Source organism: Crassostrea angulata, chromosome 6 (genome assembly GCF_025612915.1).
Source record: "Crassostrea angulata isolate pt1a10 chromosome 6, ASM2561291v2, whole genome shotgun sequence".
In the NCBI taxonomy this organism is placed as follows: Eukaryota; Metazoa; Mollusca; class Bivalvia; order Ostreida; family Ostreidae; genus Magallana; species Magallana angulata.
Genome location: NC_069116.1, coordinates 32,268,087 through 32,292,756, shown reverse-complemented (window position 1 = coordinate 32,292,756; position 24,670 = coordinate 32,268,087). Strand labels below are relative to the sequence as shown.

General features: G+C 35.3%; 1 protein-coding gene across 1 annotated transcript; it reads left to right on the top strand.

Moving 5' to 3' along the window:
• Window positions 1-1,138: 1,138 nt before the first annotated feature.
• On the top strand, window positions 1,139-24,510 carry LOC128187889 (centrosomal protein of 192 kDa-like). Its single transcript, XM_052858542.1, has 46 exons — window positions 1,139-1,274; window positions 1,644-1,780; window positions 2,653-2,766; window positions 2,861-2,943; window positions 3,247-3,350; window positions 3,691-3,931; window positions 4,203-4,397; window positions 4,826-4,917; window positions 5,207-5,475; window positions 5,599-5,716; window positions 5,858-5,929; window positions 6,435-6,653; window positions 6,887-7,150; window positions 7,521-7,689; window positions 7,908-8,075; window positions 8,304-8,368; window positions 8,513-8,695; window positions 8,912-9,053; window positions 9,403-9,621; window positions 9,841-11,502; window positions 11,648-11,907; window positions 12,153-12,299; window positions 12,530-12,661; window positions 14,718-14,735; window positions 15,811-16,030; window positions 16,370-16,730; window positions 16,994-17,149; window positions 17,252-17,336; window positions 17,444-17,608; window positions 18,202-18,382; window positions 18,535-18,617; window positions 18,751-18,872; window positions 19,042-19,157; window positions 19,290-19,497; window positions 19,733-19,854; window positions 19,975-20,035; window positions 20,153-20,218; window positions 20,317-20,422; window positions 20,531-20,720; window positions 21,090-21,169; window positions 21,602-21,697; window positions 21,850-21,951; window positions 22,109-22,206; window positions 22,421-22,541; window positions 22,745-22,803; window positions 23,030-24,510. The coding sequence occupies exons 2-46, from the start codon at window positions 1,644-1,646 to the stop codon at window positions 23,160-23,162; spliced, it is 8,004 nt and encodes a 2,667-aa protein (XP_052714502.1). The 5' UTR covers window positions 1,139-1,274; the 3' UTR covers window positions 23,163-24,510.
• The last annotated feature ends 160 nt before the right edge of the window (window positions 24,511-24,670 follow it).

Genomic DNA, 24,670 nt, shown 5'->3' with positions numbered 1-24,670 from the left:
CAAGATACAAGACTTACAATTCTTTGTCATGTAAACAAGGCTCGTGTCCTGTTTTTATTTACTATACCAGTAAAAAATCTAATTCAAGCTGATTTGTCCATCATCCTATTCATTTCAGTTATGCATACAAAAACAGTTCCTAACGTTAAACACTTTTATTTTAGGCCTAAAACCGGAATTTTCACTTCAAAATTCAAAATGTAAATAAAAGATACTGGACAAATAATTTTTGACCCAAAAATCGTGACCATATGCCCCTTTAATGTATAACTTCTCCAGAACGTATTTCTACAAAAATATATGCATGTACATATTATGTAAAACGGTTTTCAAAAACGAATCATCTACAAAATAAATTCAAACAGATGTAAGGGGCAAGCTAACCTAAGAAGTTATGTCTATACGAAATCCTTCAAACTTAATTAGCATGAATACCTTTAAAGTAATTCATTGCAAGACACATGCATATTCTTGATATAACATGCAGATGTTATTACAGAAGGAAAACAATTTCTTTAAATTTGCAATTGCAAATTTTCAGATTCAAGTCATTGATTTTTCAGTTTTTAGCTGAAAAAGTTTTCCGGTGACACGTTTGTCATATTATCAAAACTGAGAATAGAATCACAGGGGCATCGTATCCGCTCGTATACATAAATAATACATTATTATTGTATTATTTATATATATGTCATAGAGTGTAGAGCGGATACGATGCCCCTGTGATAGAATTAAATAAAATTCTGAATTCCTCTAATCGTTGGAATACGTTTTGTACAATTAGTCAAAGGAAATTTTCTGTCATCGGTTTGTATGGCTAAATTTTATGTTGCCAAAATTATATTTTATGATTTGAAATGTGTAAAAATAAAAAAAAAATATCTCTCTCTCTTTCTCTCATATCATTCAATGATTATACAGAGGATTTAGAGACATCAATATATATCAACAGGGACGTATATACTAAAGTAATCATCTTATTGACAAAACGCACATTGATAAGATATAAAAAGAAAATATTTAAACTAGTTCTAACAGGAGTGACAGATTATCAGAAAGTCAATACGACTTTCCCGCCATCAATTGTTGATAATTTTTACGCTTCGTTGAATATATTATCATCCAATCAGAAGGACGAAAAGCAGTGTATCCTGGACGTGTGAAATGGCGGATTCGCTTGAAACTGAGAAAACGAGCGAATTTACGTGCAAACAATGCCTCACTTATCGTAATGAGTGCTTGTAAAGAAATATTTCGGATAACTTTTGTAAAAGGCAGGTTGATATGAAGAGTCTTTGATAATTTGTTAGGGAAATAATTAGATTAAACTGGCTTTAATCACCAAAGTTGTTTGTTTACAACATCCAAATATTTTCGAAGCACGGTTTGAAAATGTTGGATTAATGTTTTAAGTATTAATTAAAGTGTAATAGAAGCACGCCGGTTTAAAATCAAGTTTAATTGACTTAAGAAGCGATGCAAATTTTTTTGAATAATTTTGATAATTTTAATTATTAAAGATGTCAAAATCGTCCAATTTTAAAATGCTAATTTATAACACTGTTTTTAAGAGAATGATATATATTTTAAAAAAAGAAGAAGAAGCTTTATCAACGTTTGACAGTATTAATGTCATCTTCTAGATGTCTGGAATAGACTCAAGGGAATCTCTAGATTTTAAAGAAGACTCAACAATTGCTCATGATGGATTAAGAGAAAGTATTGAAAATGCATCATTCTTCCAAAGCAGAGGACCCCTGGCTGCTTCAACGGTCTCAAGGTAGAGATGTCAAGAAATCATTTCCACTGACACCTTTTGGTCTGTAATGATAGCCAGTTCAAATGTTGATGCATCGCTTTAGAAAAGTGGACAGGCATAACCATTATCCACTGATCTTTGCAAACCCAACTTTGATTCTGGTAAACATGTAAATGTTGAAACTGGAGACAGGCTGTGCGTTGACCCATGCTTTTAAATTGTGTATGGCTTTTTGATTGGACTTTCATAATAGACTAATTGTTCTACAGCTTCATCGTTTCTACATGCATCTGTTACAAAGAAATCAACACAGTCACTTGCCAGCTGTTAATCCATTTTCACATCTTCTACATCCTAAATTTAAATTATGAGAATTGTGTTGGTGTACTAAATTAGAGGATTATCCATTTAATTGGCAAACAAAATTACAAGCACTATGACTATTCAGTGTTCAGTTCTTTATTGTTGAGTAAGAAATCTAGAGGAAACTTGAAGTTAAAGGGAACTTGCTAGGGCTGTGTGATGTACCAACATTTTCAGTGCTATGATTATTAACCCTGACAAAATGAACATAAGTGTCTTCTGGGTTCCATGGCAAAAATTGTGAAAAGAAGGAAGTTTGGTTATATATATTGACTGTGGATAATGGATCAGTAATGGAAAACCTGATAAGAAATCCAGGGCTTCAAAGTTTAATTCACAGTCCAATCTTTTTGTTTTACATTTCCTTATTCTTTGTTTGATGCTCCACTGTGTTTAGAAATGCATGCATTATGATTTGGAAAAAAACCGATTAAGATATTATTCTTTAAAAATATTCATTAATTTGTAGTGTAAATTCTAAAAATAGTTTTATATGGGAGAAAGTGTGCATATAATTTCATTTTTTGTAGACCACAAAGACCAAATACCCGTGGGCAAGACAGAGAAAAATGGAAAAAAAACGGGTCATTCTTAGATTTTAATACTCCAAAGAGGGGCCAGATAAACGATAATGAATATGATAGGTATGTTTGTCACAATTCAATAGGTACAGCAAATTTTTTAATGTATATTTAGAGAACATGTTCTATCAATACATGGTTCTAAATGTTGTTGTAGATTTGGAGATGAGTTTTCCATGGGAATCAAAGGATCAAGCAGGGACTCCTCACTGGGTCTTATTCCAGTGGAAGAAATGAGTGGTATTATATATACACAGATTTAATTTTGATTTAATGTCCATTCAATAATTAGTATCTTATTGCAAAAATGGCAACATTATGCTAAATAAAGAAAATCACTTGCAAATGAAATGGAATGGATTGAGATAAATAATTTCTATTTTAGCTATATGAGGTATGTTTCAGATACCAGCATTTCTTTTTCTGGTATCAAGATACAAATTTCCGTATTTGTAGTATATACGGAAGCATGTTCAATTCATGCTATACAAATGTTTGACTTTATTCTGTATTCTTTAAGTTTTAACATAATTTCCTCTTCAGATTTATCTGCCAGTGTTCTGCAAGTGCCAGAAGAGAAGTTTTTTGATTCAGAGGCTGCCACAGTGAAAAAGAGACCATCCTCTCCAAAAACAAGAGAACCCCCTGTAAGATTTGTAATAGTTTACTACATCAAATATGAGAAAAAAGAATACTTTAAATTCTTGTGGATCATGGGAGTAAAATATCTACAAAGAATACAAAACTCACAACACTCCTCCCATACAATAAAATTAAACTTTAATCAAGTTTAAAATCTGTTTTGCCTACTGTATGTTGTAATATCAACAACTCGGAACATCACAAGACAAGAATATATGAAATTTTTTCATTTCATTAAGCTAGAGAGAAATTGATACAGGAAATACACTTATTAAAGACCATTTGCATGGTTTATTCTTACAATGCAATTAAAATGTTGTGAATATTATTGGTCAACATTTTCAGGGGGACTTCAAGCAAGCTTTGTTTTCCAACATGACATCGGGACATGTTCCAGGAATCCTTACAGAGGAGGAGGGAGACGTCACAGTTCCAGATATCCAGTTCCAGGAGGGAGAATTGGACCAACTGGATGAGGACTTTGATCTGGAGATGACAGCTAATGAGAGTGCTCTGGAGTATGCAGGGATACCTAATCCAGACTTGTCCGAAATGAAGCTCCATACAACCAGTGATAATACTGCAGGTTTGTTGTTTTAATGTCTGATTCTAAATTCTGTGGCATGCACTGATGATTTAAAAAAATCATCTGGTTTTTTTTTTTTTTGGTTAGAAAAGATTAAAATGTGTGGAAAAAAAAAAGATAGGTAAATGCATATACTTAAGTTCTTTCTGAGAATTTGATTATTTGGAAACAAAATAATATCGCTATCAATTTTACTGTATTAGCGTGATACGAGGATGTACACTGATCTTATACTTACCTTTTCAAATATTTGATTTGCTCTATCTTGCAGGTGATGACATTTGGAATTCGGTTTATTTGAAGTCAGGCTCCACCTTCTCTCAGTTCATTACAGCAGAAGAAGGAGAGACTTCTGGTGAACAGGAGACCTCAATCGTACAGGAAATGACTAGAAATTCCCAGCGCAGATTTCCCAGTCTCAGCAAAGTCACACTCTTTGATGGTAAGCAGGATCATCAAATTAAAGGTGAACTTATTTTACTCTAGAGTAAAGCTTTTTTACTTCATATTATCTTTTTATGTTTGATTGAATCTGAAATTTAAATTGCATATGATAGTGTATTGTAAACCAGCTTAAGTGTATTGAGAACCTATAACTGAATGTCTAAAGTTAGACAACTTTATTTCATGATGTATTTGTACCTCATTTTATTGAACTGATAAAAAAAGACCAATTTTTATTGATAAATGTAAATAAATGTAAAAGACATAACCAGACTGGTTTGCAGTCAAAAAAATTCATTTGAAGAAGGTTATTTCAACCACAATAACATTTGTGTCTCAGGCAAATTAAAATTGGTTAACAGAATGTCAATTACCATTTTATAGTTGAATTCAGTGAAATGGGAATATGGAGATTATTCTCTAATGCTTCATGTTAAATGTTATTTTTAGAGATGGGGAGTTCAGAAGATGTAAGTCAGCCTCTGTCAGCAAGAACCAGGGCCCAATTTCCCACCCTAGCAGCTGTTAGAATGGACAGTGAGGTCAAGTATATTGTCTGATCATATTTTATTAAACTGCTGTGAGGGTTTTTTTCTTTTGTCATAAACCAACTTTTATTCACTCTGACTTTATGTCATGATTAAACATACTAGATAAACTAGTTCGCGATGACCATTTTTCGTGATCAAGCCTTATTACACTTGAGTTGTAATTATTTTCATATAGCTGAGACTGATTAAAAAATTGATTAACAGTATTTAGTATTACCTCTTCACTGTATAAAAGAACAGAAAGTGATTTTACACTTATTTTTAATTCCTTTTGAAATAGGTATTTGACCAGTCTGTAGATGTGGACAAAAGTATTTCAAAGAGAGGCTCTGGGGCAGGTCAAAGTGCAGACCTTGAAGTCAACACACCAAAGAATGTCTCACAAATGAGTGCTCAAAGGTATAAGATGAATGATGAAGGGACAATGAACGGAAGTACTGATAATGTGTCCATGTCCATGAGGTACTCTGCTGAAGGGGACGTAGTTAGCTCCCCTGACAGAACGGGGGTCAAAAGTTCACCAAGGAAGGATGATGACTCTGAAGATGAGTAAGCACTACTTATATATTTGTATTTGTATCCTACGTTTTGTTATACCTTTTCTTTGTACTTTTAGTCATTATTTTCATCAGTAGTGCAGTATCTCTAGAAAATAAATCTTTTGAATTGCAGGGAGAAGATCCTTCCTTCACAATCAAAGAACTCACCAGCAAAGGAATTCCTGACTACCTTTAAAGAGAGTTTTAAATCGCCAACCCACAAAACCAGGAATTCAGAAGTGAATTCAGAGGTACCTATGCATTTGATAGGCTATAAAATGCATTGTGGTTCAACTGTTGAATGATGTTTCAAAAATGTTCATGTACATGCATACAAGTACAATTTTTTTGAATCGTGTAGACTGTCTTTAACACAAGTTTTTGGATTTCAGGAGCAAAGAGTAAAGCCCATGGGGGATGATTTACTGACAGAGAAGGGTCCTAACCGATATCATGACCCCCAGGTAACTCAACAATGGTCCTCACCCCTTCATATGTACATGTGTACATATTTAATTGTACAGCTCTATCTTTATGTTGTATTTGGTATCATCAGGTACAGCAAATTTTCTTTTCTGTATTGTATCTCGGCAATATCTATTATATATCACATTAATGTTTGAGAATGGATACAGTACATGAAATTTGCAATTTTTGAATGTGATATTAATTGGAATTGCAGCAATATGAAAAACAGAATGATGCAATTTTTACTTGCTTTATTTATACAGTGGTTTTATTAATATTCGTTGAATACTGATTTTGGTGGATTTCGTTGTTAAGTTTATCCATGAAAATAAATGTTCATTGAAGTGCAATTTCTACTAACATTTTGGATTCATAGGATCATGGGCCACGAATTTACGTATCCTTGAAACTGTGATTTTCATTAAATCCACAAAAATTGATGCACACGAATATTAATGAAAGCACAGTATTATATAATGTAAATGCCATTATGTTTTGAAGGAGGAAAATGGAGAAGACTACCAAGATGACATGCCCTCCCAGTTGAACTCAATGTATTTCAAGCCCTCCTATCCGGAAGCTTCCATGCTTCCCCCGGGACAGAGGATGGACACTTCAGATGACATGTTTGGGGAGGTGGCCTACCCAGAGACCATAGAGGTGTTTGATTCCCCAGGGGACAGGCTTGAAGCTTCTGGCTGCAACATCAATGACATGCAGGTAAAGACACTATTGCAAGCCCAATATATATTTTTGTATTTGAAAAAGAAGCCAATACTTCATACAAATGTTGCTCATGTTTATTTTGTAATGCAAGCACACATCACTGGCTTCAGGCTTTATTTGAGGAGTATTGAGAATTTTGTTTTATATGTTAACTATTTAATCATTAATCAATCATCATCATCATCATTATTTTCACCATATCTTACAAACGCACATTGTTTCAAAAGGCAGGGGACAATCCGTTTGATGGACTAGAGTCATCTTTCGGATCTTTTGGGTTGAACAAAGAATCTGATATCCCAGAATTGCCTGGACAGGCCAACCAGTGGTTACAGCTCAACTCGAGCCCAATGAGTGCCAGAACCCGCAACAGTGGCCAGTCTCAGGCAAGCCAGAGACTCAGCTCTCAGTCAGGAGTAAGCCCAAGGGTCAGCCACGAGTCCAGTAAATCTACACAACAGAAAAAACAGTCTTACAGAGACATGGAAGGGGTAGGTCTACATCTGGGTTTAAAATTGAAAAAGAAGGAAAAAGATTTGTACACTCTCCCAGCTGTTTCTTTTGAAATGATGAGATTGATATGTTTTTAAATTGTGTATATTACACATACAAAGTACAACAAACAACCAACTAAATATTCAATGGAATTGCATTTTTTAAGCCTTTTGTAATTTTCACCTGCTAGTTTCTGCCATAGGAAACCTTACACTGGTAAACACAATAATGTTTCAAATTACATGTACACTGGATGTTGGTTTCCTTTGATTTACTTTTTACTGTAAGTCTTATCAAAACCCAAAACATGTAAATCCTTATTCTGAGAGCTTGTGCAAGTGTTTAATGCACATCTTTTTGTTACAGAGTGAGTATCCCAGTCGGTCGAGGAGATCTGCAGACTCTGTGTTTGCTGAGCCACGACTGAGTCAGTACTATGGGGGAGACCCCCAAGCTGTCAGAAGGAGTTTCCCAGAACTCTCAATATCACAGCCAATGAAAGCTGATGTCTCACCCAGACTGTCCAAAAGTCAAGGTAACTTAAAAGGGGTTGAGACTTCTGACTTTTATGCCTGTTGATTAAGCTATCAAATCACGAAAATGGCTTTGAATTTAGTTGCTGTGATGACCATTACATTAGAAAACCATTGAATTAGAAAATTGATTTTACATGTATATGTATTGCTGTATTTTATAACAGTATGATCATATTGAAAGGGTTTTTGCATGTAATTGATTTTGTTATCACAACAGATCGTCCTGTTGTGTACAAGGATGACTCAGGCGAGATGGTGACAGACCTAGCCTACCAGACAGATTTCACCGACATGGCTCCTACCCAGCATGCCAAGCTGCAGGAACAGTTCGTTAAGGGAAGTCTGGACTTTGATGTTACCATGGCTGATGATTTTAAACCTGCTGGTACTATTGACTCTCATATAATATTGTGCATTTATTTGAATCATTTTTTAACCATTTTTTTACCAAATAATAAACTTCCTTAGAGGGACCAAGATTCATGTTCATGTTTGATGGAAAGAAGAATATCATCATATATCATTCAATTATGTGTAGGGAAAAATTGATTTTTAAAAAACCCTTAATTGCTATTAATGCTGCAAAAGTAATGATAAGAGAGATTAATTGTAGATGAGGCCAAAGCAATGCTTGATGAAGATGAAGAACAGTTTGAGAAAGATAATGTATTCAGAGAGGTATATTTATACTGTGCAAGTATATCAACATTAAATAATGAAAATTTTCCTTGGTCATTTTCCATATTTTGATTAAGCATGTGTGATGTAAATTCTTTTAATCATCATTCACATATCTGCTTACAATGATTGATTTTTATTCAGGATGTCAAGATAGTCACCCCTGTGGGTTCCCCCGACTCTTGGGGCTACTCCAGTAAAATGTCCATCTCCTGTCCCTCCTTCCTCAAACCAGACGTTGAGGACCTGAGGATTTCTATTGGAACCTTTATGAAGAGTGGGTCAGGTGCCCTCGGATCATTGGGAGGTGATGGATCTCAGGAGAGAGTGAGTTTTTTAAAGAAACATTTAATACATTTAATTACTTTCAAAACATTATACTGTAATTCAGTTATACATGAAGATGCATGTGCCAGAGTTTTATTTCAAAAGTCAAGTTTGTAATGTAGTATCAGAAATTTTTATCAGTGCCTGACAACAATAGTTGAAAATTGAATCAGTATAAGAAGAAAATAAATACCCTATAAAAATTCATATTTGCAGCCTGAGTTTGGTATGCACATCAAAACCCCTCCCCAGAATAGGAAGCCGATGGCCCTCATTGAAACATCCGTCAGGGAGTTTGAGCCTGACAGGAGTCTCCAAGCCTCCAAGTGCAGGACCGAGGGAGTGGGCAATGAGGATGGTGGGTGTTTTGAAAAGATATTTGATTTTAACTGTTGTGTGTTGTTTTTGATATACAATGGGGTTCAATGGAGAGGGAAATCCCTGATAGCTCATTGACCTGACATCAAACCAAGATAACAGGTTGAAATTGATACTGGTCTTAATTAAAATCTACACATATCATGGAGGCTTGGCATAGAGTCTTACAAATGTTGATTTTTAAAAGCCAAATGTTTGAATGTCTGACAATGAAACATGCAGACCTTCATCAAAATGTTGTCTAAACAAAAGACAGCACAGTGTCCATGGTCATGTCAAAATCACTCTACTTGTTTTCCTGGAAATCAATGTTTTTTCTATATCTACAGAAGACAGACTGGAGGACAGGACCCTACAGGATGAGGCAGTGACCCTGGCTGATCTGGAAGAGTCCCCTGCATACCAGGAGAGTCAGGGGTCCCATCTTCAGTCCATGGGGTATAGGGACAGTCCAGAGTCACAGCCCCAGCCCAAGAGAAGCAAGACCCCTGTAATGGAGCTATCAGCAGAGCTGTCTAAGCTCCAAGAATCTCTGAGGGAGTCTGATGGTAAATCATTATAGTGATGGTGTATCACAGTGTTTTCATGCAAGAATGGGAGTGCATGGAGTATAAATTGTCTATAATTTTGTTTCCAATTATGTCTTATCTTGTAATATTTTTAAAGGCAGTATAATATAGTTTTACTAACCTATTTCAGATTGGGCAAACACAAAAAAAAGAACTATTACTGAGTATTGTCACTAAGCATTTGTTAACTCTTTGCAGATTCCCTAAGCATCACTCTGCTGCATTCACTGCTTCAGTCAGTGCCCAAAGACACCAAACCCGCTGAGCTGTCTAAAATGGTCATGGCTCTGTCACAGAAGTCTTCCAGATCTCTCCGTCATCCGGTGGCAAAATCAACCAAACTTCCCATCAGAAGAGGGTCTGATGTGATGAATAAGGTCAAAGGACCGTCTCCAAGGAAATCACAGGATGTACCAGAACAAGACAGAAGCCAGAATTCGGCCTCCTTCAGCTCCAAAGGATCAAAGGAAGACAAGGAGCTGAAGAACATTCTCCACAAAACGCGGCCAGATGGGGAAGAATCGGACGTTTCACTGTCCCCTATTAACAGAAGTGATAATGTGACTCCTTCAGACGTAATGTTAAAAACATCCTGCCAAAGTGACAATGCGGATGGCAGTGAAAGAGAGTCCATTCATTCTAATGATCCTTCAGGTAGAAGAGGTCAAGCTGGAAATTCTTCACAGATGTATGTCCATAGTGGCCAGGTATCTAGAGGCAGCATGGCTTCACCTCGTAGTCGCGGTGGAAGCCAGAGAAGTTCACAGGAAAATGTACGCTATGCATCCAGTGCAGCTGTCAATGCTTCTGATAGTCCGGAGAGGTCCAGACACAGTAGTACTGGAAGTAATAAAGAATCCAGAGAGAGCCGGATCCGGTCTCCACATGGCAATGACCATGGAGACTTGACTGGACACCACATTCCGGATGGTACAGACTACAGTCTGAAAGCAGACTATCCACATCAGATCAACATGGGGATGTCCAGAGAGGATCTGGTCGGAACGGAGGATATCCAGCTGGCAGATTCCAGAGGATTTAATCTCATTGATAGGGATCTGGACAGTATGGGAAATGGTCAGAGAATTAGTAGGGGTTCTAATGAACAAAGGAGCAGGGAACGAAGTGTGAGTGATTACCATTCAAAGCATGACTATGACATTGATTACAGTGAACAAGGCTTTAATCGGAATGGAAATTACAACAGCGGTAGGAATTCTCAGGCCAGTAAAAAGTATGAAGTTCAAGACAACGAATATTCTCAAGATGCACACAATAAAGAGAACATAGCCCATGATAAAAAGGCCAAAGAAGATAGGGACTTGATGCCTCCTCCACCTGTGCCAAGTTTTCATCACAATCTGGTCCCACACCACAAAACATCAGATCCACCCATGCTGCTGACGAAACAATCTCTGATGAAGAGCAGCTTTGCCCAGCAGTACTTACCACCACCAGCCACCAGACAGATCTTGTCATCCAAGCAGTTTTCTCAGTCTCAGGGTGATGTGTTCACACTGAAGCAGGATCATCATCAACTTCCCACTCATGACTCGACAATGAGTAAGAAACTGTCCCACTCGCAAACCAACATCCAAGACCACAGCATGGCGGACCTCAGCCAACATAGTCTAATTACACCCGACCAGTCTCGTCATCGTCGGATCCTGTCGGAACCAATGACTGATGGGAAGAGGCTAGCAGACGACATCAGCATGTTCAGACAGCCACCTGCATACCACAGTACTCCATTTCAGAGGGACGCTAATCTGTCCGAGACACAGTTTTATGAGTTGGATCATTCTGTGATGTCTGTCATGGATGCAGAAAAATCCACCTTGGATGGAAATTTCAAACCAGGTAAAAAAAATCTAGGGTGAGATTTGAAGGTAGCATTTAAATCTAAATGCATTATTAAATTACAGTTTATGTATGAATCAGTGTGTAGACTATTTAGGTAGAAATGTTCAGTGCACTGATTTTATATGGGGGGGGTTTTTTTCAGCTAAAATTCCCACACCAGAATATACAGGCTTAGCAGCCATTAAAGCCCCAGAAATTCTGACCTTCCCTGAAGTGTGTTGCATTGGAATCTCGGTGAAGACCACCCTCCCCCTGACCAATCCGACCAATCGCTGGCTGGAGTGCATTCTTCAGGTGCGGCAGCTTTTACTCGACGGACAGCCGGCTGGAACCAGTGTGGCAGTACCATTTGAAATGAAGCAGAAGGTCATAGTAGAACCAAACACTATGGAGAAAATTGAGGTGTGTAACAGCATTCATTGGACCAGAATGATGGTTCTAAATAACTATAAAATCTCAGTCCAATTTTCAACATAAAATGATAGTATAAAATGCTTTGGCAGCTAATAATAAAAGTATTTTGCTTGTACATTGTGCATTAGTGCCATATGATGATACATGTATTCTGCTGTATTGTACAATAGAGACCCAGGATAGTATTCTGTATTCTGTAATGTTTAAATTTTCTGTAAATGTGCCAATTGCAGGTGATCTTCATTCCTAAGTTGGCTGGAGCGTATGTGGCCGAGTTGTTGATCCACTCCCACAGGTTTACCCAGGACCGGGCCTCAGGCTCCATGTCCTACCCTACCATAATCACGGTGCAAGCCATAGCCGAAAAGCCCAAAATTGAGGTCAGGGGCTACGATATCAGTACTGAACCAAATGTTTAAAAAACAAAAACACTATGAGAGAAATTAGTACAATCATAACTGATTATCAGCTGTGTCAATTTTATGGCAAACAATAAAAATGTTTGTAATTTTTGCATTAAGTGGTGACTGCTAAGTAAATTTTTTGATATGAAAATGGGGGTAATATGAGACTGATTTAAGTTCACAGCTTTACATTTTCATACATGTAGGTTCATGGCTTTGGTCTGGAGAACCGGGTGCTGAACTTTGGACAGGTGACGTGGGGGAGCTGTAAGTCCCTGACCCTGGGGATTGTCAACTATGGACAGGCCTCCCTCCCCCTCAGGCTCTCCATATCTTGTGTAAGTGTTGCAGAAACTTTTTGCTTATGGGCATTACAAAGGTAGTTAGGAATTGTTATAGGAATTGTCCTATGTATAGGACATGTTAATTTTGTATGATGTCAAACGATGATGTATTATCTATGTATATTTGTTTGCATGATATCACAAACTGCAGAATTTCTGTCAACTTTTTATACCCCCGCAAACGAAGTTTAGGGGGGTATATTGGTTTCACCCTGTCCGTCTGTCTGTCTGTCCATCTGTCTGTAGACGCAACTTTGTCCCCCCTATAGAATTTTTTATTACTGCATGTAACAGTTTGAAAATTTGTACATATGTTGAACACCATCTGAAGATGTGCACCTGCAATTTTTTTTAAGATCAGACAAGATTTAATGATTTTATGACAGTATTCATTTTCCTTATTCTATATATTGTACACTAATGTTGAAAAGTAAGGGAGGTAATCCTTACAGATTTTATTAATTAATTAATAGAAAACACTCTAAAATATATTTATATAAATACATCCAGATGGAGTTTTTTGTCTTTATGTCTTAATTAATAAAAAAAAAATTATTTTTTATAAGTATTCTATCAACAGACAATGCAAAGTTTTTGTTTGTCAATGATAAATTCTTAGGAGCTAATGAGAACATCAAAGACAAGTGTGGCTGAATTCATTTGTCCCAAGGGAGCCATTATCTGAGCCATGGCTCAGATGGAGCATGTGTTTAAGGGAAATTGATAATCTGTAAAATGGGTGATGGTTTTGGGGCTATTTTAAAACTGTTTCATGTAAACCAAAAGGTCTATCATTATAAGGAAATAAATAACATAATTATTAATAAAGAAGTTAAACTATTTTTAGAGGTTGTTTAAATTTATTTGTCAAGTAATTTGATGAAGTGACCCTATTGGGCATTAATTTAAATGAAATTCAAAATTACTGATATGATTGTAGTGTTTTGGCAATTTTAAAATTGTTTGTAATATTAAATTTTCTTTTTTACATATTTTTACATAGTATGGTAATTATGGTAATGTTTTGGGAGTTTATTAAATTTAACAAGCTCATCAAAGAAAATCATAGTCCTATGGGATCAATTTTCTGATATGGAGTTCAAATGTGCCATAGGAGAAAGTGAGGAAAATTTGAAACAACTAATTGCATCTGTCAAGACTCTTATTAGAAAGATATTGAAAGTTTTATCAACAGAAGAGCATTGCTTGGCTACCGGTATTTCTATTCACTGCAAAGGGAGGGGTTATTGTCAATTTGTTGGTTTTTCTTTAAATCAATTAAATTAAAAAAATATATCATCAAATACATACATTTGTAAATGTATTACTGTTATAGATATGTATTTACAGTGAATTTCTGACAATTTTGATTTTAATTTTTCTTTGTTAACTATTTTTTTTTTTTTTTACAATTCTAGAATTTTTTTTTTGTATGTGTTCCAAACCTTAATTATTATTCAATTCAATTATTTGTCCCATTTGAAATTAGCCTAGCGGGGGTATTAGTCCCATTAGGACAGTTCTAGTTTACAACATAATCAAATATGATTTATTGCTACATGCATGTAAATTTATTAATTCAAACTACACTTCCATGTATGAAATCTTACATTTGCTTTGAAATTATACTTTTAGTTCAGGTGAAAAATTACAAATAAAAATCCATTTACATAGTACTTTAGTAAATTTTAAGCCATATGAATTTACTTGTTTTATTCTTATTTTTAACAAATTAAAATTTATTTTCCATAGTCTTTAAATAATAATAAAGATAACAAGACTAATTATAATTTTTTTTTAAACACGTAAATGTACAGCTTTGTGTACAGTCAGCTGAACAGAAATATATTGGATTCTTATTTTATTACTTAACTGTAAATGTACATCGCATCTTCTAAAATACTTTAATCTAAAACTGTATTGTAACTTGTTGTTCTGCATGCTGTTCTTTTCCAAAAAGTCTTTTAACTTTGACTATAATACCTGGTTCAGCATATTATTACCTGTATGTAATTCTTTGTTTACATGTAAACATTGCTGCTGATTTCAGACTAAGAACCTGGGCGTTGTAGGTATCTGTATTGGGTGCTGCACCTCTCATTACTGTGCACTCATCGTATCTATATACTGCCTTACATACCTCCCTCTCCTTGTCATATAATTGTGTGATATTTCAATGATACTTGTATATCGGAATATCTAATATGTATTTGATTTCAAGATTTTTCATAATTGCTTTTACAAGCTTTGCAATTTTTAAAAAAAATGTTTGTTATTTAAGATTCTTTGATGAATTTTAAGTAAATGCTCTATTTTTATGTAACACAGTTTTCTAGATGTTCTGTCAAACATATTCCTGCTGTCGTCATAGAGTAATGAATTACTTATAAACTTTTGAAATTTTTCCATCATGATACTGTATATCAGCAATTCTGTGTGTGAAATCCTGTTTTTAGCCTTGCTTTTTATTAATGAACACAACCCACCCTTTCAACAAAAACAGCAACTTGTATGATAAAATTCAAAAAGATAATTGCCAAAAAAAAAGAAAAATATGCAACATATTCCTATATTTAAAAATCAAGATTTAATTAAAATAATTGTGTGTAATCATGATAATATCGGGGGCATACATGTATATTATTCTAAACTCTGCAGATATTGCCCACAATGTTCATTGTAATGTTGCAAATATGGATGATATTCGATTTTTGTTTTGCCCAGATTGATTTCTTTCAAATCTTTTTGCTGTCATTCACATTCAACAAGATGTGGTCTGAAGAGATTTAACAGTCACTATATTCTTTAAAAGAGACAATTTTCTGAATATTTCGTGAACGCTTTAAAAAAAAAAAAAAAGATTAAAAACATTTTCAGGACAATTGTGAAAATTTAAAACTTTAAAATGACAGTACCCTGATATACAGTATGTTTGTAGATCTCCTTAATTTTTTTTTTACAATCTAAACAAATCACAACTTAACAAACCTTGATTCATCAAATATTTTGACTAATAACACCCTGTCTAACATTATTTTAGTAGATAAAATAAAGTCTACATTACTACTCTGTGTTGCATCTTGAATTGCCTCTTTGGTTGTCTTAATGAAAATTACTGATCTTCCGTCCTTTTTTTCTTGCAGAACAACATACCCTGGCACTGCTTTTCCTTTGATCGTAATGGACAGAACTCGGCCCTGGGGGACATCTCCATTATATCACGCAGCAGTCGCCCCCAATCCCCAGCCCTGGGGAAGACGGTAGTCACACTCTGTATCCCAGGACGATCAGCAAAGGATTCTGGGATTAGTGAAATGGAGGTTAGGGTGTGGTGTCGACCCCCAGACAAGAGGATTGACAGAGGTAAATCTGAATTGTCTCATTTTATTTTAATGCCCCCTTCCAACATTAAGAAAATAATCTCCTATTTAACTCAAAGGGTGTCTGTAACTTGGATGTTTTTAATTATAGTAAGTGTATTTAATGTATATGTATTATCGTGGAATATCTTGCAGGTTTTATTGTTTCTTTTTGGACAGCTCTATATATTGCATGTATGGACCCTAAAAAAATCATTGATTGTCTCACATGTATTCACATGTAAATGATTAATACTAAATCTGTATGTTTACCAGGTACACATGAATATACAAGTAAATTATACCATGCTGTAGCATTGATTTTTTTCCTCCACATAAACAGCTTTGGCTCAGAATCCACCTGATGAAATGACAGCAAGGATCGACATTGACGTAGACACGCCCACTGCCAACATCCCACCCCTCAGAACGATCGACCTGCAAGCTATCGTGGGCGTGGCTCGACTACACATCCCCAAGTACCTGGAAATGGTCAAGTTGGAGTCTACAGTCCGACAGGCAGCCAGGGACTCCATTGCCCTGAAGAACTTTGGGAACATAGACCTCAAAATTTCTCTCAGTATTCCTGACCATGAAGATGTCTTCCAAGTCCGTCCAAAACAGATCACAATTCCACCGGGACAGGAGAATGAGATCATGGTGGAGTTCTTTCCCATGGAATCAGGGAAGAAGTCTCTAGAGAGGTAGGGTATTTGAAAAAAAAATTTCATTGAAATTACATGTATGAAGGATGATTAAAAAATTTCAATTGTGTTTAAATGCTTTGAAATATACGTCAGAAGTTTTGAAAAAAATTATGTTTTGGGTACCTGGTAAGGTTTTGATCAACAGTAGAAAATTAAGTAAATAGATATTAACAAAACAATAAAAAATCATATAGTACTGTACTTTTATCATGTTTGATATACTAGAGTTGTACATGTATATAATTTTGTGGTACTTCCAGTGTGCTGTTGATGAATGTAGAGCCAGATGGTCCGTTATACGAGCTGCCAGTACTGGGCAGTGTGGTGTCAGAGAAAGCCAAGAGACAGTCCACCCCCATAGTCCTCAGTGACAGGTGCTTCATCTATTTTGGAGGTGTGGGGACAGGGAAAACATTGTGAGTAGTAAAAGTAGTTCATTGTCATACATTTAAAGTGTTATGAGACAAAATGAATTTATTGATGTTATTGTTTTATGATTTATTGTGTCACCATTATAGGGAGAAGAAGTTCAGGTTAAAAAATCAAACGCAGTACCCTTTGAAGTTGAAGCTGGAGGTCCGTGACGATTCACATGTCTTTAAGGTAAGAGATTTCTCAGTTCTCTAAAATTGTTTTGTTTATCAAACTTTGGTGCTTTTATTGAAGTTCAATGCTCTTGTGTGTAACTATACGTCTTTCTACATTTCCAGATGAGAACGTCGGCCCTTCAGTCTAACAATCTAACAGAGATACGAGACGTGATCATTCAGCCATTGGAGACCTACCCTGTTTATGTGACATACTCCCCGATCTCACCCACACTGAATTCTGGGAAAGTTGTCATCAAACCTTATGACACTGCATACAAGTTCTCAGTAAGTGCATTGTACATATTTGTATACATGTACATTTCATACATGTAGTCCCATAGAGGAAAATAAACCCTATGACACTGCATACAAGTTCTCAGTAAGTGCATTTTACATATTTATATACATGTACATTTCATACATGTTGTCCCTTAGAGGAAAATAAAAAAATATACATGTAAACATTTACCGGTACTTGTCAAGTTTTATGAAATTGTATGTGTACTCATGTACATGAAGTATGGATGAAAGATACACACAGCTGTATTTGTCATAATTGAAATTCTTCATTGGGTTTTGATTAAGAGGGCTGGATGGTTGTGGTCATTTTAGGACTATATTCATCTCCAAGAAAAAAGAGCTCTGTATTAATATAGATATAGGAATATACTCAAATTTCAAACTTAAAATTTTGGGCCTTTTTTTTGACAAATAATATAATAGTTAATGGCTAAAAATCATAATTAAAATTTTAGGTTAGATCTAATGGGTAATTTTTTTTGCATTCAACCTCTTTTATCCACAGGATAAATGAATGCATGTACTTGTATATTTTGATATTTACATGTAAGAAACTGACCGATGTGTTTTTACAACAGATTCCTGTGTCTGGTTATGGTGGAGTTGGTAAGCTGGTGGTAGAGGGAGCTAGTATAGCAGACATGAACCGCTACTGTCTCGACATGGGGGATATTTCCCTTGGACAGGAAACGGGAGAGAAAGTCATTGTCCGAAATGTTGGATCTCGACCTGTGTTTGTCAAACTCATGGCTTATGCAGGTGAGTAAAGTGGAGTTGATATGATTAAACTTGATGATCTATTGTTAAAATAAGTGTTTGTATAGGTGAGATCAAAGTATGACCACTTTTCTCATTTCATGAGAATTGCAATTGAAAACTATAAAAAAGCATACATTCATTTCTGTGTGTAGGTTCCCACTGTAGGAAGGATAATATATCTGGGAGAGTCTTGGTGGAACCCAGTGAATTTGTACTTGAACCAGAGGGTACTAAGGTAAATACATACATGTACTGGCATAAGTCAGTTATAAAGTTTTGATTCATATGTAAGAAAATGTAAATGACAAGGTACATGTACATCTATGAGATTTTTGACACAGTTTTAATACCATTTGGTTTTTCCCCAGTCTGTGATAATTGTTTTGAACCCGTCTGACCGAGAAACTTCACTGTGTGCCACCAGCAAACAGATTGTGTCTACAGTTGTAGCCTTTTATGGAGATGAAATTTCCAGACAAAGATACAGAAGGTGGGACTTGGTTATTTTTATGTTCTATTAGTAACTCTGTAACTTTACATTACTGGTACATTCTAGATTAAATACACTGTATGGTGTATTAATATACACCTGATTTTCTGGAATGTTAAGTCAGAGTTTTGATTGATGCTGTTGTAATTTCCTGAAATTTTCCCCTCAGGGCCATGAGTTCCTCCACGAAGCCATACAAACCCAGCTCCTCTATAGATCCATTGTCTCTGTCTCTGAATCTTAACCGCAACTTACCTGATGAAGACTTGGTGCCAGAATCTACAGGTAAATTCCCAAGATCCTCACCAACTTTGTTATCTTTGACTAAATTCAGATATATAACACATGCATCTCATTTGTGAAATTTTTAATTATCATCAAATAAATGGTGATTACAAATTTCCTTTTGTGTTTCAGTTCCATCTGAAGTGAATGGGAACTCTTTGATTGACACCTTTTTCACCACCATGTCCAGACTTTATATAGCCCTGGTGGGGTCCCCCTCAGAGTTTTCCCTGACCAAGACCCCCCAGATACACCACTCTGGGAAGTCCCCTCTCACTAAGGAGAGGGGGTGGAGGACCAGCGCTAGTCTCACAGGAATACCGTCCAAAGATTCAAACAGGTGATGTTACAAACAATTGGGTCCCTATTTGTATAAAACAGTATGCAAAGGCATGTATAAACAGTAAAACAAGGTTACAGCAAATAGGTACATGTTTAAATAATGAATTCAGGCTTAAAGCAAAATCGGTGAGAAAACTGAAAATAATTCCTGACTTCTGGAAGGTGTTAACTGATTTTGAGTTCAATAATCTTTTTCTTATCAAGAGAAACTGAATGAATTTGTGTTTAAATAGGTGTATATCCCCCAGAAGTAACACCACCCCCCTCCACGACTCCCCCTTGTTTGTACCAGAGGAGGAAGATAAGGACTGGTCAGTGAAACCCACCCAGCTCATCTTCAGGGTCTCCAGTCAACGTAGGTCTTCAGAATGTTTGTTACATGCTAGTGATATGCATGTAGGATGCATGTAGGATACTTTGTTGAAATTTGAAGAATTTCTGGTGAGATAACATCTTGAATGTCAATTTATTGTAGAAGATGAGAAGTTACCAATACTTAAGTTTCAAATCAGCAATTTTCAGAGCAGAACCATGTCGTAAGTACTTGCACTTTTATCAGATAAACTGTAACTAAGACATTGCAAGAGATGATGAAAAATGTTCATTGTTGGTGCTTTGAAATAAATGTTTTAAAATGTTATGTTATTCTATAGATATGAGTTGACGTGGCCCGGTCAGAAATTGAAGTTGACCCCAGAGGGTGGAGTAGTAGGACCCAAGTAAGTATAAGTACATGTATATAATCATTATTCATTAATTATATCGTAAATGTGTACCTATGGAAGCTAATGAACCAGCTGATTTATTTCCGTCACAGAGACACAGTGACAGTATGTATTAGCCCAAGTCCCACTGTGTACAAGATCATCCAGGACCTGCCGTGGAGTGGATGTGTCCACATTACAAATGGACCAAAAACCAAGGTCAGTTCTGTTACTAATTCAACTATTAGTAAATTTGGCATATTGATTGATATTAAATCTGTCAGTATTTCACAGAATGAAATATTTGGTGTGACTTGGATTTTTCAGAAAGTGCAAGTCCAGATCCGGACAGAATTGGGTGACAGCCAGCCCGTCCTGACCCAGAGTCTTGTCCCTGTGTTTAAACACCCCACTGGTCCCACCATCAGTCTGCCCTACGAGTCCAGTGTGGGGAGCATGATGCAGGCATCCGCCCACAAGATAGAGTTCCCGGTCACCAAAGTAGGGGAACAATCAGGTAAAGAAGTGTTTCTTTGTCTGATGCTGGAGAATGATAAAAATTAAAGATTTAGTGAAACGCACATCTGAGGTTAGGTCTGTTTGTGTGTGTGTGTGTAAAAGAAAATATTTCATGAAATATGGCAATTAATTGATATTGAAGTATAAGTTTTGTATAATTTAGCATATCTTAGGGAAGTACTAGATTTATGCATGTACATGTAGCATGATATATGTAGGTCATCTGTTAACTATTAAGAAACAAAAGCAATAGAAACAAGATTTAATAGATCCAGTATAAATGACATGTAGAAGAAATATGATGCTTCATGCACATAGCATTGAGAGAACTACTATTGATCTATTGTTCTTTGTTTGAACATTGCAGAGACTTCGTTTGAGCTGACCAACACTTCAGACAAATCTATGCAGTGGATTGTCTCCTCCTTTGCTCCACCATATGTCAAGGTATAAACAGACATTTTTTTCTACCTCATTAATCAAAGTTTTAATCAAGTTTTCAACTCATAGCTTAATAATTTACAGATTTCACTTTCACACAACTTTTTTTCTTTTCACAGTATTCACAAATATATCGTTTATAATATTATGTTAAATTGATATACAGTAGATGTAAATGACCATTTTTTTTTTGCCTTTTGCTTTAAAAATCTAGGCATAAATCACTACAAATTTATTGATTTTTCATAATACACAAGTACATTTTGTACTTCGCTTTTTTCTTCAGATATACAATACATTATAGACACATAACACCTGATTTTGCCGTTTAAAGTACACTTCTCACTTTTATTAAACCATCACAAGAGTTCACTTGCTTATTGAGGCCAGTCTGTAATCTGTGTACTACATGTATGTACTGTCACTAACTTTGAGCAGGGTGCAGACAGTACTAAGGATGTATTCCGAGTCATGTATAAAGTTTTTGACTTCACCATCAAGTCGGGGAGTTTGCCGCCAGGGAAGAGTACTCAGGTAGTCGCATGTCAAAGGTCAAAGGTTATGTCGTCAAATGACGCATTCAGTTTAAATATAATGTAGAACTTTAATAACAACCAACATTGACAGTTTTTTCATATCGCAAAATTGCAGTTTTTGAGAGACTGAAGAAAAAGTTTTTGTTTTAGGTTAATGTTGAGTTCATGCCAAGGTCTAAAGGAACGTTCACACAGCACTGGGATATACAAGGCACAAAAGATAAACCTGTCCGACTTCAGCTGGCAGGGGAGGTAACTCGCTTTATTTTCTTTTGATAAGGCCTAATTCAATTAATGCCTGATGAATGGGTACTTGAGCAATTTATCGATAATAAGTGCATACAGGTATGTGTTTTGAAAAATTTGACATTAGTATAAGAAATACATTTGCCTGTTATTATGTTTGTAGAGCATTGCAAATGATGACTTGGTGGGAAGTCAAATGTCCAGTTACAGAGATAACACTGCAGCAAACTTACAAGATACAGGAGCCAAAACACTTAAAAAGTAATCACTTTTGTATTTCTTGTCATGCTATTATTCAGTATGTATATTTGATTTTTTTTTTTTAGCTCAAATAGTGGCCATGCCCATTTAACTAACTTTTGTAAGAATTTTAGATTATAAAGGACAAAGATAAATAAAAGAGACCAAGACATTGATTGCTCTATGATCCATTGTCTAAGATTGACTTTTATCAGAAAATATGTTTTATCTGTAGGAGTAAAGATGAACGGCAAGTCCTACTGAAAAATGAGGAGCTGAGATTTCTACCTTGTTCAGTGGGACAGTCACAGATGGTGAAGCTTCAGATCGCCAACAACTGCTCATCTCCTCAACCGGTAAGGCCACAGTTGTCGCATTCGGTGTCTCTTTGTATTGCACATTGATATATAATTCATTACTGATAGAATACATAGGAAGTACAATTATCATTTTTATCTGCTTTTATAGTAACCACTGAAATAGAATTCTGGGCTACTACTAGACATTTACCTCAGATGAGATTTTACTTGGTCACTTGTGTTTGTATTTTGTCATGTAGATTGAAGTGATTCCACCCCAGCCTCCGTTTTATGTGAAGCACATGAGATTTGAAGTGAAGTAAGTTTCGAAGATTATATTTGATTGGTTTTTTTTTCTTCAGTTTTATGTGTCTCTTGAACTATATATAAATGACATACAAGTATTTTGTTGATTTAACATGCTGTTATATGTACATTGTGCATGTATCTTTAAATTTTATTCGTAATTAAAGTTAAGAAGACACTTGACATTATATGATTCTTATAAACCAACTAGATTTAATAAGCTCTTGATTGATTCACAGAGCCAAGAAGTACCTGATGCTGCCAGTGGAATTCCGACCCTCAGAACCCAACAACTACGAAGGACTGATTGTGCTAAAGACAGGGGTGGGATATAGTTTGAGTGCCAAACTGTATGGGCAGTGTACATCATAATGCAGAAATTCGATAAGGAACCTGTGATGGTGTGGGGGGATTGGAAGAAGGAAACAGCTGTCGGAGTGTTAGTTAAATATTAAACAGTACTAGTATACGTGAAAGTCAGGGAATTGATGTTTTGTTTTAGAACAATTTTATCGGGACTCGTGTCTCAGATTTCTATGGTGTATAAGAAACCGTATTTATTACCATGTGCATCAGATGCTTTAAGATCTGTTTTGTTAACACAATCAGGATTTACATGTAATCATGGACAGAGTTGATCATAAGTTTTGTGGGTTGTTTCAATTGTTTTAATAGTTCCATGTGATATACAGCTGGGTTGCTTTGTTTTGATTTGTACTCAGTTGAAATAACCCTTAATTACATGTACTTCCAGTACAGATGTACTTCATAAAGGATTGATTGTAACCTTTTTTCTCTCTTCATATTAGTTTAGGTGCTTAATATAGTTCAAATGTTTGGGTTGTTATTATTTTCTTCCTATCTAGCATTTACATGTATGTACACTGTGTATATTTATTTGAAATTAATTTGATAATTTTTTTGTAAATGAAAAGGAGAAAATAGTGTGAGTGTGAAAATGGAAAGCTTCTATATTCCTTATTTATTCTGTGGAGTGATTAAAATGTAATCATTTTATAATTTAAAAAAGTAGATGTAGAAATGTTTGCCCATAATATAAAATATAAACATGTTTTCATTGTAGTTTATGGTAATATGAAAACACTGCAGTGATAGGCTCTGTGATAAATTTGGTGCTTCACATGTGAAGGCATTTCTGATTTCCTGAGAGAGAGAAAAAAAAAATTAAGAGAGAGAGTTGTGATTTTTATAATTTTTGTTTTGTTTGGCTAAATTCATTTGTCATTCAATACCAGTTTATTCTTTAACTAGTTTTGCCAGAAAATCTTAAACATGTATTCAGATCATTTTGCATTTATTACTAGTTTACTATTCGTTTAAAAGCTTTTCCAGAATATCTCAACTTCCTAGAGATCTGTATCAAAATACCCAAGTAATTAAAAATACCTGTTTGTGTTCACTGCATAGAGATACCTCACTCAATGATATTCAGTATTTTATGAAAAGAATTACCCAGGTATCTTAAATTCAATAGATGGAACAGAAAAATAATCAACCAGTTAAAATACATGTAAATGTAAACAAAATCTGGGAATTCCTTTTCTTTCCTGTCCAATCACTTCTTATTTGAGTAAGATTTTTTACATGGACTGGAAATATAGATTATTTATGGGAAAGGCAGTTCATTGCATTTTGTAAAAAAAAATATTATCTAGAACATGCTTGTATATTAAATTTGAAGAAATAAAAATTAAAAATCGAGGTTTTCATGTTTTTTTCAATAATCAAGTACATGTATTATAAAATGCATTTTCTGCTCAGTCACTGGTTTGAAATGTTATTGCCACAAATTGTCCTTAAAAATTGAGGCATGTTGTAATGTATTAAATATTTCCTTGCCAGTATATTTTGGTGTTATT